The sequence below is a fragment of the Kryptolebias marmoratus genome, linkage group LG6 (assembly GCF_001649575.2).
Source record: "Kryptolebias marmoratus isolate JLee-2015 linkage group LG6, ASM164957v2, whole genome shotgun sequence".
NCBI classification, from domain to species: domain Eukaryota; kingdom Metazoa; phylum Chordata; class Actinopteri; order Cyprinodontiformes; family Rivulidae; genus Kryptolebias; species Kryptolebias marmoratus.
Window position 1 is genome coordinate 7,617,949 of NC_051435.1, and position 17,859 is coordinate 7,635,807.

General features: G+C 36.4%; 1 protein-coding gene across 2 annotated transcripts in view; it reads right to left on the bottom strand.

Moving 5' to 3' along the window:
• Positions 1-17,859, bottom strand: part of epha6 (eph receptor A6) — a 153,811-nt gene that overhangs the window by 99,170 nt on the left and 36,782 nt on the right. For both annotated transcript variants that reach the window (XM_025007567.2, XM_017423868.3), the window contains one exon: positions 14,689-15,352. In XM_025007567.2, coding sequence (XP_024863335.1) covers positions 14,689-15,352 — 664 coding nt within the window. The remainder of the gene's footprint in view (positions 1-14,688; positions 15,353-17,859) is intronic.

Consider the following 17,859-nt stretch of genomic DNA (forward strand, 5'->3'; position numbering starts at 1 on the left):
CAAATCAGAAGTGTGTTTCTGTATGGAATGTGTGCGGGCTGTTCAGTCTTCAGGATGGCAGGAGCCTCGATGGCCAAATATTGGTGTGATTGCAACAGAAACTCAGATTGAAGTTCTGAAACATGCAATTGTACCCTGTTTTGCTGTAGATGAGCCCAAATGTAGGCAATCCAATACACAAAAATAAAGAACCCTATATAAATTGGGAAGTGCATATGGATGCATGACCAAAAACCATTCACACTGTAGTGCTCCTGGTCTGGTTTAGGAACTATTTTTCTAAGCTGTATGTTTTCTCTTGCTCTTGGAATTATGAGAGAAAGGTACATCAGTCATAGAGCATGAAGAAAATGGCAGAAGTCTTTGTCCAGGCTAGGCTAATGGCTAGTTAAACGAGGGCTTTTTCAGTTTTCTAGCCTCCAGGGATGTCTTAAAGATGGTGTAATTTACCAACCAATGGCTAAAAGTAGACAGACATATGCTCTCTACAGCCTGTTTAGACAGACAAAAGAAAACTCCTTTATGGACCATCCCATATATCCTGGGAAACTGTCCACATAAAACTGACCAAAGTGAAGTGCAAGTAAGACCCTCTTCCCCTTGTGTGTTTGAGATATACAGCTGAGCTTTTTCCTGGGGAAAACAGATGCAGTGAACTGTGCATCAGTGCTGTTAACCAATTTAATGAGCCAAAAGGTCTCCATGTAAGGCTCTAACAACTTGGCATACAGCCACAGCATCAGAATACTGTAAGCTGTACTAACACATGTAATAAAATTACTGTAAAATATTACTCAGACTTGCGCATGGATTTTTTTCCCATTAGATCAGTGGCAGACATTTAGCTACTTTAACTTCCTACACTTGAAATATTCAAGTCTTTTTTGTGAATTGTCATATATTTCTTCAGAGTACTTAAAAGCAATAAAAGAAAAAATAAAATAATGAATATAAATACACATTGAGTTAAATTTTAACAAAAAGTTATTTATTGGACATTCATGCAAAGTCCTTGACAACATTTTAAAGCCTCAGTTGAATTTTTATTTTCTAAAACAAGTTATAAAAAACTAATGAGATAAAAAAGAAAAAAAATGAATTAACTGAATTTTTCCTTTTAGTTTCATTTCACATTACTTTTCAACTTAATTTGCACCTTAGCGTTCACTTTCTGGTTGGTTTCCACAAAAGATTTTCACAGTGTGGCACCGACCTAATGCTAAATTGAACAATATTTAATAAGAAACATCCTACAAATGCTTCTTTTTATTGGTAATAGCTAAAGCACACATGCAATGTTGAGTTAAATGAATCAAACACCAAAAAAAAAATGTTTCCTTTTTCTCAGGAATGATGATGTCTTCAATTTTTGTACATATAATACTGTGAAACTGCAGACTGCAGCAGAAAGCATGACAGCTTAGTAGTTAGCAATGTTGCGTCAGCACAAGAAGGTCCTGGTTTCAAGCCCTGGGTTGGACCTCTTTCTGTGTGGAGTTTGCATGTTCTCTTTCTGTTTGCATGCGTTTTCACTGGTGCTCAGTCTAAAAACATGTTAGGCTGCTTTTAAGCTCAAGCCACACTTGAAAAAGAAACCTGCGATCTCAAAGGGATTTGCTTGGTTAAATAAAGCTTAATAAAGAAAGCATGATAGGAAAGAACCGCCAGGTGGTATTAGTTAAATCAGTTTAAACCTGGGATTGTTTTTTTAAATGTTTTAAAATGTTTTTTAAAATTTTCATCTGAAGGAGAAAAATCATGTCGAGAAGTAATTCAATCTGTTTGTAATTATTGTTAACTGCAGAATTACAATATGAGCTAAATGAGACAGAGATGTGCAAATTTTTCCCCTTAACGTCAAACTTGAAAGTGGGCTCCTGCTACTTCTGCACTCGATTCAGCTGAGAGCCTCAGAGAGTGTATGTGTTAGAGTTTATATCTCTTCTATCACTCTTCTGTTGTCAAGAGCTTTGAAAACCACAGATACTGCAAGTATTTTTCACTTACCAGGGCATTTCTTTTAAACTTAGGTTGATTGAAAGACGAAAAACACAAGAAACCAAGAGAGAAAGAGATTTTGTGTGTTTGTCTCGCCACAAAAACTGCAGTTGGCTGGAGAGCTTAGAATCTAATATAGTGAAGTTCTCTCCTGTCCAAATACCCACAAGATCTCAGGTAATCTCAGTTTTAAGCTCTAAATTAATGTCTTTATGATCAATCACACAAAGTCTCATTGCCATAGGGATAAATAGTACCATGGACACAAAGTATTTTGTTAACCAAAAAGGAAACCTTCAAAAAGACAAAAAAGAAAAAGTGGAGTTAAAGGTGGAGGGCAATATGAAAAACAGATGATATTAAACTTGCTGAGAGGCATTAATGCACACGAATACAACTATTTCAGGTTAACAACATTCCCCTTGTTAACAACTAATAAGGTTATTTCTTTGTTCGATTTGCAGGTCGTCCCTGAGCCTCCAAGGGTTTTTACTTCGGTATTCAGCTTTCCTCCTCACTCCAAAGGCATGTGTGTTAAAGTACACTGAGGAATTGTTTTTAGCCGTATGATAAAAACAAACCAGGGTGCAGCCTGCTAAACACCAGCCTGTTGGGAATCTAGACCCCCAACACTTGAATACTGTGTTGTATGACATATAGATTTATGCAAATAAGTCAACAGAGTACATTCCTCTTTAATCGAACATCATATTACATAACAAATGTCTAACAACATAATGTGAAACCAGGATGGCAGTTTCTGGGGAGTGCCAGCGCAGTTACTCCTTAAAATGTAGCTGTTTTGAATCAGATGATTGCAGCTTGCATAATGAGTAAGAGATTGAAGTCATTTGTAATGAGAGGAAAATGGATGTATGTTAAAGGAAGAAAACGATTGAAGTTGAAAATATTTGGTTACATTTATGGAGCAACACTGATGCTAAGTTGGTTTTAGTTGTATGATCTGGAGTAATGGTTTATACTGTTAGTCACAAGAATTCCTTGTATGGAAAATCTGAGTAAATAAAGTTAGTCATGATGGTAGTGTTAGATCTTTCGTTACAATTACCAATCTTAATATACATTTTTAGATTCATTTGTTTTTTATATACCAAAGTTATATTCAGTTTCACATTATGCCTATTCATAAGCCTCCAAACCATGATCCGTTTCAATTTTTTTTTAACTTGTGCAGAATCTCGTCTAATACATTAATGCCAGAAAAGGTGATGGCACCAACACTTTCATTATTCTCTGTTCTTGTCATAACTTTATTACCTGCTGTCACCTGGAATAAAGACAAAAAGAGTGCGTCACTGAGGGAGACGCAGTCAGATCAATCCCCCATAAAACAAGCCACATTGATTTATAAATCAGATCTCCAGACTTTGCCTCTGGCTCCTCAATAAGCATATATCAGCTTGGATGTAACGAGTGGGATGAGCTTCCCACAAGCTGCAGCTGATGATACATAATAAAGTTGTCCCGCCACATAGGCACACACACAATTAGACATACACAGATGCACTTTAGGCACAGAATAAAATAACAGGCAAGGCACAGGAAATGTGTGTACAGCTACATATGCATAAACACTATCAAAAAGACACTGGGTGATATTGAGACGTAACAAACATGAGTAAAGAAGAAAAGAAAAGTGTGCTCAATCATTCTCACACACAAATACACACATTATTTTTCTTCACCCTCTACTTTATATCGCAGCTATTAAAACACAAATTTCTTTTTCTGTGACTGGTGGCCTTTACAGTGATATAAAAAGCAAATTTGAATTTTTGGAAGTTGAACAAATTTCAAACAAACCATCTATTTGACAACTTTTTAAAGCTTTATAGCGTAAAGGGTTTCCACTCTAAAAGAGCACTGGCAGATTAAATGGCCTCTAAAATGGGCACTATACTAACATTTATCTGATTGTGGGCAGGCACTACCACTTGAACCTAAAATGTGTTATATAAGAATGAAAGCATACATGATAATTCAAGATTCCTTTAAAAGTTTACATGAGGTTCAGCTCACACAATACACCTATTCATTTGTTTCCATGTACAAACTAATTTTTTAAGTTAAATCAGGTGTCTACAACTACAACAAATCAATTTATTCAAAAGTGATTAATTTAATCCAATAAGCTTTACTTGTAAAATGTCACTACCTCTTATTTTAAGCACATGACAATGCATTAGGCAGCAAGACAAAAAGAAAAAAAAAAGTGATTGTCTGCATTGGGAAATTTGATACCAATTCTTCATGAAGCCACACAACCATCACTAAACCAAAGTCATCAGTCAACGTCTACCACTTCCAGCTGGAAGTGAAGTACAAACCACAAGAGAAGTCAGCTCCCCAGCTTTAAACTTTCTCTCCTTTTGTTAATCTTTGCATGAAGAAACCCAATTACAGCTTCTCTATTTTATCTATGTCAAGAATACTCTTCCTAAGGCTTACGCTCGGACTTTAGCACGATCGTTGAAGTTGCAAACATTATTTCAGACAGAATTAAATTCTGAGATTTCATTACATGGCTGGTCTTGTTAGTGGGGTCAAATAAAGTTCAGGCTTCAATCCAACCCAGGGGAAATGATTTCACACCACAGTCTTCTCCAGAACTGACCCAGTTCTGCTATCACCGCTCGCCGCATTCAATAGCAGGATTAAGTCTATCCATAGGACACTTGTGCATGTGTGTTTGTGTGTATGCAGTTCCACCAGTGTGACTAACAAGCTTGGCTGTCGCAGTCTGGCAGATTGAGAGACACCTACTGCTAGTTAAAGCATTTCGTACCCTCGGGTTATTGGCTCACTCCCTGCACTGGTCACATATGAAATGACAGAGTGAGAAAGAAAAGGGTGAGAAAGAGTGTGAAAGAGGTGACACCACTGTCACTGTGCTGACATTTTTCCAACGTTGAATTTTGCATGTATGCTCACATTTTGCCGTTTTTTTAAACATATGAAATGCAGGTCATCATGGCTGCAAAAGCAAATCCTGATACGTTCTTCACCAACAAGTTCACTGTCCTCAAAAATATGATCTCAATTTAAAGCCCTTTTTTTGCAGAGAGGAGCACTGGTATTTAAGCTCTTATTAAAATATGTTTGCATTAATCCATATTTCAAATAATGTATTTAACGCAAATATTATTAAACACAATTAATAAAACAGAACCAAATTTAAAGTGACCTTTAAGTGATAAATAACAACTGATCACCCTCAGGTAACCATTTTCTATTTTCCTTAAAAAAATAATTGCATTTGTTTATCTTTCTCATTGAGAATGAATCTTGAAAAAGATGAAAGCTGATAAACTGAATCACAAGACTCCATTGTCCATCCATCCATCCATCCATCCATGATTCTGTCTAAGGTTGCTGCTAATGACCATCGCCAATGGTCATTGAACAAAAATATGGTTACAAATTTTGTCACTACTCCATCACAAGACCAGAGACAAACCCACACACACATTCTGAGAAATCTCACAAATGCATGGAGAGGACATAGAAATTCAACCATAGAAAAGGTGAAAATACTCTGGCTAAGACTTTTTTGCAGCTAGGCAATGGTGCTAACAAATCTTGTGATTTGTCACAAAAGTCACAAAAAAAACTGTGACTGGCAGGGTAACAGGAAATGTAGACTATGTAGACTATATTTCTAAATTTATTTTCCCCATGGATTCTGCAGAAACATCTCACTTGGCAATCGCAGTCATCATTTTGGGAAATTAGACACTTCTTCTTTCTTTTGAATTTATGCATATTTTTGTGTGTGTATGTGTGTGTAGAAATCAAGGCACTAGTCTTACATTTATCACTGTTTTTATAATAAGCATTAGTATGAGAATGCCAAATGGGGAAGCAAAAATAGGACTGTGCCATACCACCCACATTCATACAGTTAATTTACAGGGGGCCTTAAAAAGGAAGCAATATCAAGACTATATGATACAAGTCTCTTTCTGAGCAATAATGTAACAAATTTGTCAATAACTGAATATCAAATAGGCAGTTTAAATTAAATGAACAATAATCTGTTAGTGTGACCCATATCTGTGCAGCACAACTGGTGCCTAGGAGGGACAGAAAAGTTAAAGCAAGAAAAGACTCACACTGAGATTGACTGCGAAATGCCATGATCTCTGTATACAGCCTTGGAGCCAGCTTCGGTCTTATTGAATACTTGTGTCAATGAGGTTATGAGTCAAGGGGTTCTGGTTCATAGATCCAGCCCATCAGTATGCATAAGAAAAAGCTGAATAGTTATAGAGATATCTTAATTACAGCAGCTCTTGGAATCACATCTCAACCCCTCTCGCTAACGAGGACAACTTATGAATGATTCATTTGTTATATGACAGACAAAACATGTACATGTTTTAATTCCTGGACTAAAGGGTATTGAGTTTTTTTACTTTACTTCTCCAGCATAAAAACAAACTGCCACTCAGAAAAACAAAGTCATCATTGATGTTGAACCCTGAATAACCCCGTTTTTTTCTACCGCTTTTTTTCAAACTTGGGAGCAGCTGTCTCCAGCTCCTAAAACATGCTTTCATTTATGACAAGTCTGCTCTTCAATCGAGCCTTGTGATGTCTTATCTGGGCCATGTCATATTATACATCCCTTTTAATGAGTAATTCAGTCTCTGAGCTTGTGCACTAAAATAGAAGACACACACACGAAGGAAAACGGAAATCAATTGAAATGTTGCAATGTCTGACAGGACTGCACTTGAGGAAAAGAAAAAAAAAAAAAAGAACATCAGACAGTGTCGCTTGCTTTTGTTTTCTAACTGAGAGAGCCTGCCGTGTGGAGACAGTCAGAAGATACATGTGCATATGCAGGGCGCCAGTGCATTAGGGATTTTTTTTTTCAGCTGTCTTTGATCACTTTGATGCTTTGAAGTAACTCTCAGCAAAGAGGGGGAAAAAAGCCAAGCAGAAGTCATGGCAAGTTCACATCGCAACTAGGGCTCACAAAAACTCCAATCTGCATAATTCAATCTTGAAACAGTTAAAAAGCTAAAAATGAGGAGCTCTCTGGGTGCTCAACAAACCCACCCACTAGTTGACAATGCCAATTAAACATGCTCCCTCTCCATATTTGTTTTCAATTACAGATTGACGAGCGATGACACGGGAGCTTCTAGTGACAGATTTAAAGAGAGACAAATGGATGTAAAGTGAAAGTAAAGTACTAAGGAGATGCACCAAGGAAGGAATTATATTTTTTATTTTATTTTTACTGGAAAGAATTTACGCATTGCATCACCATATATTATTTATAGTTTTTTACTAAACCTACAAAAGTGTTGCCAATAATTTATAAATCTACATGACCTGCTACTGTAAATCTGCTTTGGGTGCTTTGTTTTTTTGCTTCTGGGAGAGTTATTGTCTGTTTACAAAAAGCAAAAGCCCTAGCATTTGGAATATTTTATTTTTTTGTACTAAACCTACACTGATACGTAGCCCTGATAGTGAGGTCTGTACTGAATTGGGCGTACCGTTATACCCCTACAACTGATTATATATAATTTTTTTACACTGGGCATAATTATGAACACAATGACCAGTAATACACTAACCTTAATGACAAGTGGGAGGGATATAATACATTCTCCTTCAGAGAGCATATTATAATATTTATATCAACACCACTAACAAATGCTAACACAATACCTGAACAGATGTGGAAGAAAAATATAGACTTTTAGGCTCAGTCATTCTGCATCAACATTTTTCAACATTTCCTTTGAAAGATACATTGTCTTGGAACACAGCTTTACAAAGCTAATATCTGTTCAGATAATTCTTCAATTACTAATGTCAGAGAAGTAACAGATAGATGCACAATGAGACAAAACAACAAAGTGTCTGCCATGCAAGGGATCATAAAGTCAGTATTGAAGCACCCCATTCATGAGATAAAGAGCAATCACTGTGAACTAAATTTGATGAGGTAACATTGGGAAAGTGTTGCACTGTCATAGTGCTAAAACAGACCTTTAATGAGTTTAAAAGAAACTAACATCTTAAAAAAATGGCATTTGATGCTGCGAAAGTTAGAAAAAAGCAGCTACTTGTTAAGAATGTAAAGCGTGGCTCCTCTAAAGATCACTTCTATTAAAACTGGAAGTTCCAAAAATCAAATTTTCAAGTCAATGTTGTATAAACTCATGAAACTTTGCCTCTTTAAAACAATTGAGTGCCTAACATCCCTGGTTATGACATTTCAGCAGTAATGCTGAGTGAAGTGGGATTAGGTTTATAAGACGTGTTACGACCCACTGCCACGGTGCACTCCGTTTCTCTCATTCTCTCCAGACACTCCCAATTAAGCCTGAGGGACCATGCTTGTTAAACTAAAGCCATACTTTTCTGAAATGTCACAGCGTCCCCCTGCCGCGTGGCCCGTCTGTAAACAACTCTATTGCTGCTGCCAACAGAAAACCCCCTAGAGTGTTTCCATGTGTTTGTTTGTAAGAGCATGTTTTATGAGAACAAAATGTTGTTTCCACTGATATATCGCTCTTAATACTTGAGCACTTTTTGGTTTATGTGTGTGTTGTAGTCCTTGTTGACCGTAATGCCAGTTGTTCGGGCGTGCTCCATCATGGTCTGCAGGTTTCAAGTGATTCATTATGTGCGTCTCTGCCTCTGCAGCCACCACATCCTAATGTGTGAGACATCTCATTTGGTGGGCTGACAGGTTGAAAGATATATGCTGTAATTGTTGTCTGACTGTCTTCATGCTGTAATTGAAAATGTCTTATCAGTGAAACTTCCTTCGAGATGTTTATACTGGCATGCCATTTTAGGTTAACACAGATGTTCCTTTTACCTGCACGATTACCTATGTGCAGCCCACCTTGGATACATCACGTGCTTCATTTGCCATTCAGGATTTGTGTCAAAGACTACAAGCTGAAACACTGTGGAGGGATAATTTTACTCCTAAAAAACGGTAAGATTTATTTCCTTTAAAAGAAAAGATAGGAGCCAGTTTGCACAGATGTCATGGTTCTGAGTGGTTAGCACTGTTGCCTCACGTCTGTTTGGTTCTGGGTTCTGTGGGGTGTTTACATGCACCGTCTGCTCTTTCCTGCCTTTTCTGTGTGAGCTCCTGTTTCCCTCCACAATCTCATGTAATTGGTATTTCTGAATTGACAGTAAATGACTTGATGTCTGTCTCTTTATGTTAATCCCATGGTGGAATTGCAACATGTCCAAGAGGTAACCTGACTCTCCCCCAACGTCAGTTTGTGAGGAGTTTGTTTATTAAATAATAAAATATAAATGTCAGGTCACTAAATGTCTCAGATTTTTTTATTTATTCTGCAAAGATTATATCATGTATTATTGCCCACTGCCAAATGCAAAAAAGCAAAAAATATTGGAGTCAACCCTGTTTGTCTGTTAGCAAAATATCCCATGAACAGGTATTAATGAAACTAAGAAAATAATCATTGGATGTACTTCTACAACTGACTGAATTTTGGAGTTAATCCAATGTAAGATGGCTGCCATAACTAATCAAACTTAGCCAACACAATATTGGCTACATCTCAATCAATTATACAGAAATTGAGCTGTGGTAGTAGCTGAGAGTCAATCACAACACATATGTTTAAGGATATCACACGAGAATGTGCAGAACAATATTTTCAAGGTTTTTAAGTAAAACAGTTACATAGTACATGTACAGTTACAACTTTCTCCTTTCTCAACCTAACATGGTCTTAGTCTTAAACTCTGGCATGAAAGGTGATTAGTAATATCTACATTTATCTTTTCATCTTCAGCTTCTGTCACAGCAACAATTAAAAATGCAAATAGATTGATGTTAGTTTGCTTCAGCCCAATACAAAGAAGATATGTAAACTTCAGAGTAAACTCACAGGAGAGCACATATAAATAAACTCAACCAAACACACGGCATTGCATTATTCATGGCACTGCTGAGAGGCCGACAAACACAGAACAGCAGCTGTAAACACTGAGTGATAACAGCATCAGCTAGATTGTCTTACACTGAGAAAGATGGAAAGATTGGAATGATAGAAATACACACTGAGTGACTAAATGTGTGAAATGTGTAAGTGAATCAGTTAAAAAGCATTTTTTGAATTGTGTAGGTGCATGTTTCCATTTGTGGAAAAAAAAATACATGAAAGTTATGCTGGGGAAAAAAGCTTTTAAAACCAACAATATACAGTATAATGTCAATCAAATGCATTTAAAAGTTTAACAGGGCAAAGTCTTGGAAAAAAAGTTTTTTTTCTGTTCATTAAACAAAGCCTGGTTGCATATGTAATTATAGTAATGATTTAAATACTAATTGTGTTGCTTTACAAACAATCACTTGTTTCAGCTCTTTTTATACCTTCCTTTGGCTCATTCAGGGAAACTGGGATTTTACTTATAAATTAATTGTTTTTATCAGTCCGTTTAATGATTTTAGGAGCAAGTTTTGACAAAAATAATAAAAAGAAAAAAAATAAGAAATGTTATAAACCTACTAAGTTAAATTGTTTAAACAATCACTCTCATAGCATGCCACATAAAAATGAGTTATGTCTTACTGCAGAAGTTTTGCCATTTTAGAATAAAATAAATATTATGATGGACATCTAGGCAACCTCTCAATATAATGTAGAATTTGAAAGCTGTGCATGGTAAAAAAAAAATGTGTCTAATTAATGATATTGTAGTTTGTCATGGCTTTTTGTAAATTATTACAATAGCTTGAATTAATTAACAATTCAGTCCAGAACATTTTTGCTGTCACAAGCTTGTACATGTTTATAAAAATAAAAATAATTTCTTAATATATAAATAAAAAACAAACAAAAAAAACATACGTTAGTTTAAATGTTTTATCCCAATCCCCATTTGGTCTGATTATAAATCAGTCTGTCTTGTTTGAGTCACAGAATAACAAAACAAAGTGGAGTATTTTACATTTTACATTCAGTTTTATTCTGAATGCATAAAAGAATGATGGAAGAAGAAGATATAACAATAAATCATGTTCTTAAATGAGGAGAAAACAATGTGTTTTGAGGAGCACAAAATTAATTATTTGAATGGTCCAAGTCAGCCTTACTGTGGCACACAGACTTTCCTAAAATTATCCAGAAAACAGATGCAAGATTAGAAAATTTAAATATTTGGGAATATTAGGATATAGTTTTTTTTTTTTTACTGGGTTGGGAAAAAAAAAACCAACTAAATCTCTGTAGCCTTCTTTCAGAGATTAGACCATGATTTCTATATCTGGTTTTCATCAGGAAAACAAGAACTTTTCTTTTTCATGAAAACTACTGCAAGTTTAGCTAAACCAAAATATGGACAATATATCTCCTTCTTTAAAAGGAACTTTATAGAAATTAGTAAATTTAATATAAATAATGTTTTTTTTATGTTATCAGCCACACATTTAATATACAAAGTGCACAAACTATAAGGTTTGTGTCACTCTGTAAATAAGAGCACGTAGATTTGTGGATCACAAAAACCACTGTTTTGCTTTTAAAGCACTCACTGATGTCAAATGTTCTAAAATCATTGTCAATTTAATTTCTGCAGCCCAATCAAGCTGTTTTAGCACCATAACAACCAGTTTGTTGTAAATTGGGAACTAAAAGGTTGGCTAAGCCTGCTACGTCAGCTTTCTCCTTGAGTGCTCAAGGTGTCTGCGTGATCCTTTGTGTGGAGACTTTTAATAACCAAGCCTGTTTGAATCCTGGAAGACTGAACAGGAGCTGCATTTCAGGGCTGACATTGCAGTAAAATGCCATCACACTGCCCAAAGGGCTAAACTTAAGTCAAGTGTGAAATCTGCTACTGAGAGAATGGTAAACGAAGACAGACGAGGAGAAACATGCTATAGTTGCAGTATATGTGGCTAACTGGGATGCAGACAGGTGACTATTAGAAGTTACTAATATTTGTAAATGATAATGATGAAAAAGATTGCTGTGTTCAGAAAATAAAGAATTATAAAAAGAAAACCCAAGGCAAAGATTTGACTTAAATTGATAATTATTGCACCAGATTTTGTCATTTAAAAGCTTCATTTCACAATTTTCAGATCCAGTACTGCATGCAACACAGCTGTAAGACATGTTGCAAACAGCAGGTGTCCAACAAGTAATTTCCCTGTCATTACTATGAAGAATAAGTCACCAAAAGTATCTTAAATTGATTTTAAAAAATACTTTGATATCTGCTTTTTTAAAGTCTCCAAAAATGAGAATGTTTCTACCTTTACAAAGACTATTCTGTCTAAAATTAATACAGAACAACAGTGAAAATGATTAAGGAGCAGACATAAATGAAGGAGCCATTTTGGAATAGTCTGACTCCAATCACAGCTGCAATTTCACCCTTGGCCTCTTGATTGCAATGCAGCTGCAGGTGCAGCTTGGAGGCCTTGCTGACCTGTGTTACACGCCAAATTATAATCAACTATACAAAGACATCTGGTTCTGGATGAGAGGAGAAATCCAGTGAACAGTCCTGTATGTCTATTTCAAGAAACAGCACTAAGCAATGCTGTTGTGGTTATGTTGGATGTATTGATCAATTTTGGTAGGAAACAAACCAAAATTTTCTATCAGTTCTGATTTGAGATCTTATCTGCTCTGGTAAATCTAGAACACTATTTACCTCTGTGATCTTAAACTAACAAACATCACACAGCTTGATCATGAAATATTAGATATCTCTTTCATACAGGCTAACTTTGAACTCTAAATCTAGCATCGTTCAAAGCTTTATGATGCTACTCTCCCTGTAAGTGCATCGGGCACCTTGCAGCTTGGAGATCTATCCGCTGTAGATTATAGACATGTGCATCTGTTGACCTGACATCAGGCATTTCCTTGGTTTGAAAAGAAGTTGCATTGGACCTTGTTGAAAGTGACATTCCCAGTGAGTGGTGCTGCCAGTGATAACCCAAAGCTCATATCAGAGAGCTGAGGATCAAACTGCCACCAAGCCAGCTGAGGTAATCTTTCACACCAAGGTGGCCCCTGGGACAGCTGGTGGTCGACCACTGATGTACAAAACAACAACATACCTACATACATACCTCATCACAGATACACACACACTTTTTATTTTGTTTTGTTTCTCACAATCTACTACAAGCACACAATAGCACATACGTTGTAATATCTGATTCATATCATAATAAATAAATAATGGTCTTTGAGCAATGTGAAACATTTTAAATGGGAAGTTTATGCTCACAGTTCTTTCTATTGTCTACAATGTGTGTTATCACAACAAGCCTGGTCACTGATAGCATCTGTTTGGAATTCCTCCAACACAACAAATACGCACATAACATGTCAATGAGCAGAAAGCACTGATCAACGTGATTAACATTTTGCTCACTGCATCTATGCACATGAATTTACTCACTTAGACATACACAAGTGCAGTCGCAGTATCTTAAAAACACTGACGCAAAGATAACAAACTAAAACAAAGCAAAACCTGTCATTCTAGATCAACTTAATCTCTTGAGAAGTAGCAGCTGGTAATATTGATGGCAGAGTGAAAGTGATAAGGGTAGGTAGATACAAGGAGGGAAGATGGGGGAAACCTGAAGATGAAATTGAAAAAATAAACTGCATTTCTGTGTATCTTTGCAGTTTGAGCTCATAGGAGGTAAAGTGAGTGGCTACAAGGTCTCTCTAGAGAGTAGAAATCTGGGTGTTGACTATCACAATGGTCTTTTTAATGACCCGCAGTGGTAAAATACATAACTTTTATCCGAAATTATGCTCCACAAAAGTTATGTCAGCCTCCTTCTCTATCAGTGTTACTCGTCTAGTTGACTGAAAAAACAAACACAAAAAATTTTTATATGTAAAACAAGTGAGAATTTTTTTGTTAATGTGTTCTGTTAAACACACACTAAGAATAAGTGCTAAAAGGACAGACACACAAAAAACTGCCAAATGATTGTGCAACTCATTATCTCTCAGTCTATCATCAGTGAAATATACCCCCAAAGACCAAAAGTTCTCTTATTTATTACCAGATACATCTCCTTATGAGCTTGCACCATAAATTAGTTTGAACCTTTCTGTATAAAACATAGAACAGCCTGACTGTACATGCCACAACCACAAAGATGTGGCTCAAAGCTTAAAAGAATGTATCCTGCTGTAACAGTGATCCAAAATTTACCTTCCTAACAAAAAAGGTAAACTCTTATCAATGCCATCAATGTGGCAACACATATGACAAGGTCTTGCAACTTCAGAGTGGTGTGTTCATTCACCTAAGTCTAGAGCAAATGATTTAAGAAAAAAATCTTACTCTAAGGTTCAGGTTGTAAATTTTAAAGGGTATACCTACTTTCAAGTTCTTATTTTGAAAGGAAAACACCACTCAACAATGGTATTATGTGAAGGCTGAGGCTAAACACTGTCCAAAATATTTAAATATTCAATAGAAATGACTATTTTCAGTATACCAAAAGGATTTGGTTTGGTTTACATGGAAACAGGCAGATAAAAAATAACCTATTATGTTTAAAGAGCAGGAAATAAATAAGAGGTTTGTATTTTGAATCCACAGTGTTGATAAATGCTTCAATAAAGGGGGCTTTGAAAAGCATATTAATATAATATAAAAATAACTCACCAACACATGAGCCGTCAGTCTCCTCATAACCGACACTGCAAACACATCTTCCCAAGGGAACTAACCAGTCTCCATCTGCTCCACAGAATAGTTTAGGAGTGTCTCTTTCTTCAGCGTGGTCAATACACGCTCCTCTCACTTCCACCAATGAGGAAGAGTCCACGCGAGGAACTGTATCTGGAAACGAGGCCAGGTTCCTCAGCGTGAATGGACATTTCTTATAGTAAACCCTCACTGACACCAATGCAATGCAGGCTCCGATGTCCTGGAACGCCAAATAAAAGCCTTTCCTGGTCATTGGTCCCACCTCACGCACTTCTGTGTTGAGCTTGAGAATGCGATCTCCGAGATCCATCTGAGTGAAGCTCTCATCAGCAGCAATGGTATCAATCTTGGTGTACTGTGAGGGTTTGAATTTGACACCATGAGCCTCATCTATCTCATGATAGAAAAGATTGAAGGTCTCCTTGCAGGTCCCAGAAACCCAAGGAATAGAGTTGCAGTCACGCAAGGTGAAGCGAAGCTCTACATAGATCTTTTGAGCCGCCTGTCGAGGAATCCAGTTGGAGCGAAGCCAGTTGTTCTGGTTTGGTTCCATCACATTGCAAACCTGGAACGTATGGATGGGTCGATTATGCTCGTCCATCTCAGTGATGGCATCCCACTAAACGAAAAATGATAAAAAAAAGTGGAGAGCAGGTTAGAATATGACAGAGTTAAAGAAGGGAGACAGAAATAAATAAATATGATATTTTAATTTAAAAAATCAGAAGCTTTGATTTTAATAAGTGAAGGTATTTTTTAAAAGTTGTACAACTTTTATAAAACTTGTCCTGGCTTTGGATTTTATTTTGGTCTCAGTGAAATCTGTTTTTTCTGTTACTTTATGTTACTTCATCATGTCTAGGTTGAGTAGTTTCTCTCTTTGAATGATGTCTGCCTTCAGGTGCCAAGTCATCAGCTCTGCAACTCCCGGGTCACATGATCAAGGAGCATGGCAGCTTTGCAGGGTCATTAGGTTACCTGTCCCCATGTTGATGGGAAATAAGTTAATGGGGGTTTTTAGCCTCCTGGTCTTGCATTGCTCTCTGGTTTTATTAGAGTGTGGACCGGCTCCAAGGGTGACCCTAAAACTACCAAGCATCCACCTCCAAGAATCAAATTACCTGCCTGGGAATAGGGGCTCTCAAATCACTTTGCTTACAATGCAGCATTGGACCCTCAACAAGCTGCAGAGTTTCCCTTTATGTGTGTACATTATGTGCTTAGACAGATCATTTTGTTTACTCAGAATAGATGGATTATGATTTTATGTGTTTTTGAAATGAAAGCACAAAATACTAAATGTAAGTAAATGTGAGGCAGGGTCATTGAACTTCAACATGACCAACGTTGTATCGTTTTAAAAAATCAGAAATCCTAATTGGCCACTTCAAAACAAGGAACGTAAAATCACTTTAAGACTGCTGTGTACACACCTAATAGGACAGCAATTATCACAGATTTCACAAAGATGTGAGAGATGCATAAAAACGTTTTGAGCAGAGAACCAAATATAAAACTATTTATTACTAATCAACACATTTGTGTAACTAAGATTCTGTAATTAAGGTGAACTGACTGCATCACACATGAACACATTTCGGATTTTTACTTTGAGGTCCAGACAGACGAGATCACCATCCTAATTAATGGCTGGAAAATGACTCCTTTATTGGCTAACACAATCTAGAGAGATGTGGCATTGCTTGCTGGTTAATTTACTATTTGCCTGATAAGCTTGCACATTTAATAAGCTGTTTTTCACTTTGCTAAATATTACCTCTTGATGAGAGCAGTAATCAAAGCCTAATGTTTGCTTTCACATACTCATTATCCTTTTTAATAACATGTTCTAATTCAATCACCCAAAGACTACAGGCTTTAATCTGCTCTTCCCTCAAGGTGTAATTGTGGAATTATAGTCAAATTGATTTTGATTAGATGTGATGTTGTCTATCACAGGCACATGAAAAAATATGTCTAAAATGTCTTGTTGTGTATTTCTAAGATCAAACTTATCACTATATAGATATAAGATGGAGTTAATTCAAGATGTAAATTGTAGTTACATTCAAGATAACAAAAGCTCTTCTCACACAATGGTTCTGTGATGTTTGTAAAGACAAGCTCATCTTAAAAGGAACCCTCCTGGTTTTCACAAATGAGCCAACTGAGCTAGCCATTTCCCACAATGCAGTGTGACCACACACAAAAAGCAAAGCATAGCAAAACCAGCAGAGTGACAGCAGCACTGCTGGTTTGAGGTGAAGGCTCTCCACTTCACACCTGCTCGTCATATCAGCCCTGTGTCTACCTCCTTTGCTGATTCAGAGTAACAGCAATGAATCATCTTCACTATCCCATTGTGCCTTGGTTATTCCACACAACACAAATGTGGGAAGAAGTCATCTCATACCTGAACTGAAAGTACAGTTTTATTATTCTGGCAAATTACAATCTATCTACTGCATACAACTTTTCATTTTTTTAACTGGAGCATTTTAAGCATGTTCTCTTATTTCATCTGCCTATGTAGTATCCATCTATGTGAACACACACACAAACACACACCTACAGCAAGGTCAGACATATACCTTTGTCTCTCATACTTTTTTATGGTGCACAAGGCTGTCGTTGAAACAGGATTGAGAATTATAGCTAATATATTAGTAGAAAATTTAATACATTCACCCTGTCAAACTCCATTCCATAACAGTAAAATATTATGTGAAAGAAAAAGAGTAAAACATATAAATAAATAAAACAGCAGGGTACAGAGCAAAAAAGAGAAAAAAGAGGGTGCTAAGATTGTGTGGAGGTATGTGTTTCATAAACAATTGTAATAAGAGTTAGGTCTAAATGAAATAAATGTAAAAGCCAGTGTGGATAGCATCCAGAAATGGAGAAACTGAGACACCACTATCAGAGTGAACCGTCTCAAAGGAGTAAAACCACCCAGTGTGGTAGAAAAAACATTGATACTAGAAACCTCAACTAAACACCATTCACACTGAAAGGCATCCAGGACTATTTTTGTTTTTGTATTTTTGTAATGTGTGTAGTAGCAGGTGTATGATGACTCCAGTTTTGTTTCTATAAAACTGTAAATTCTGTATTTTTAATTGCCTA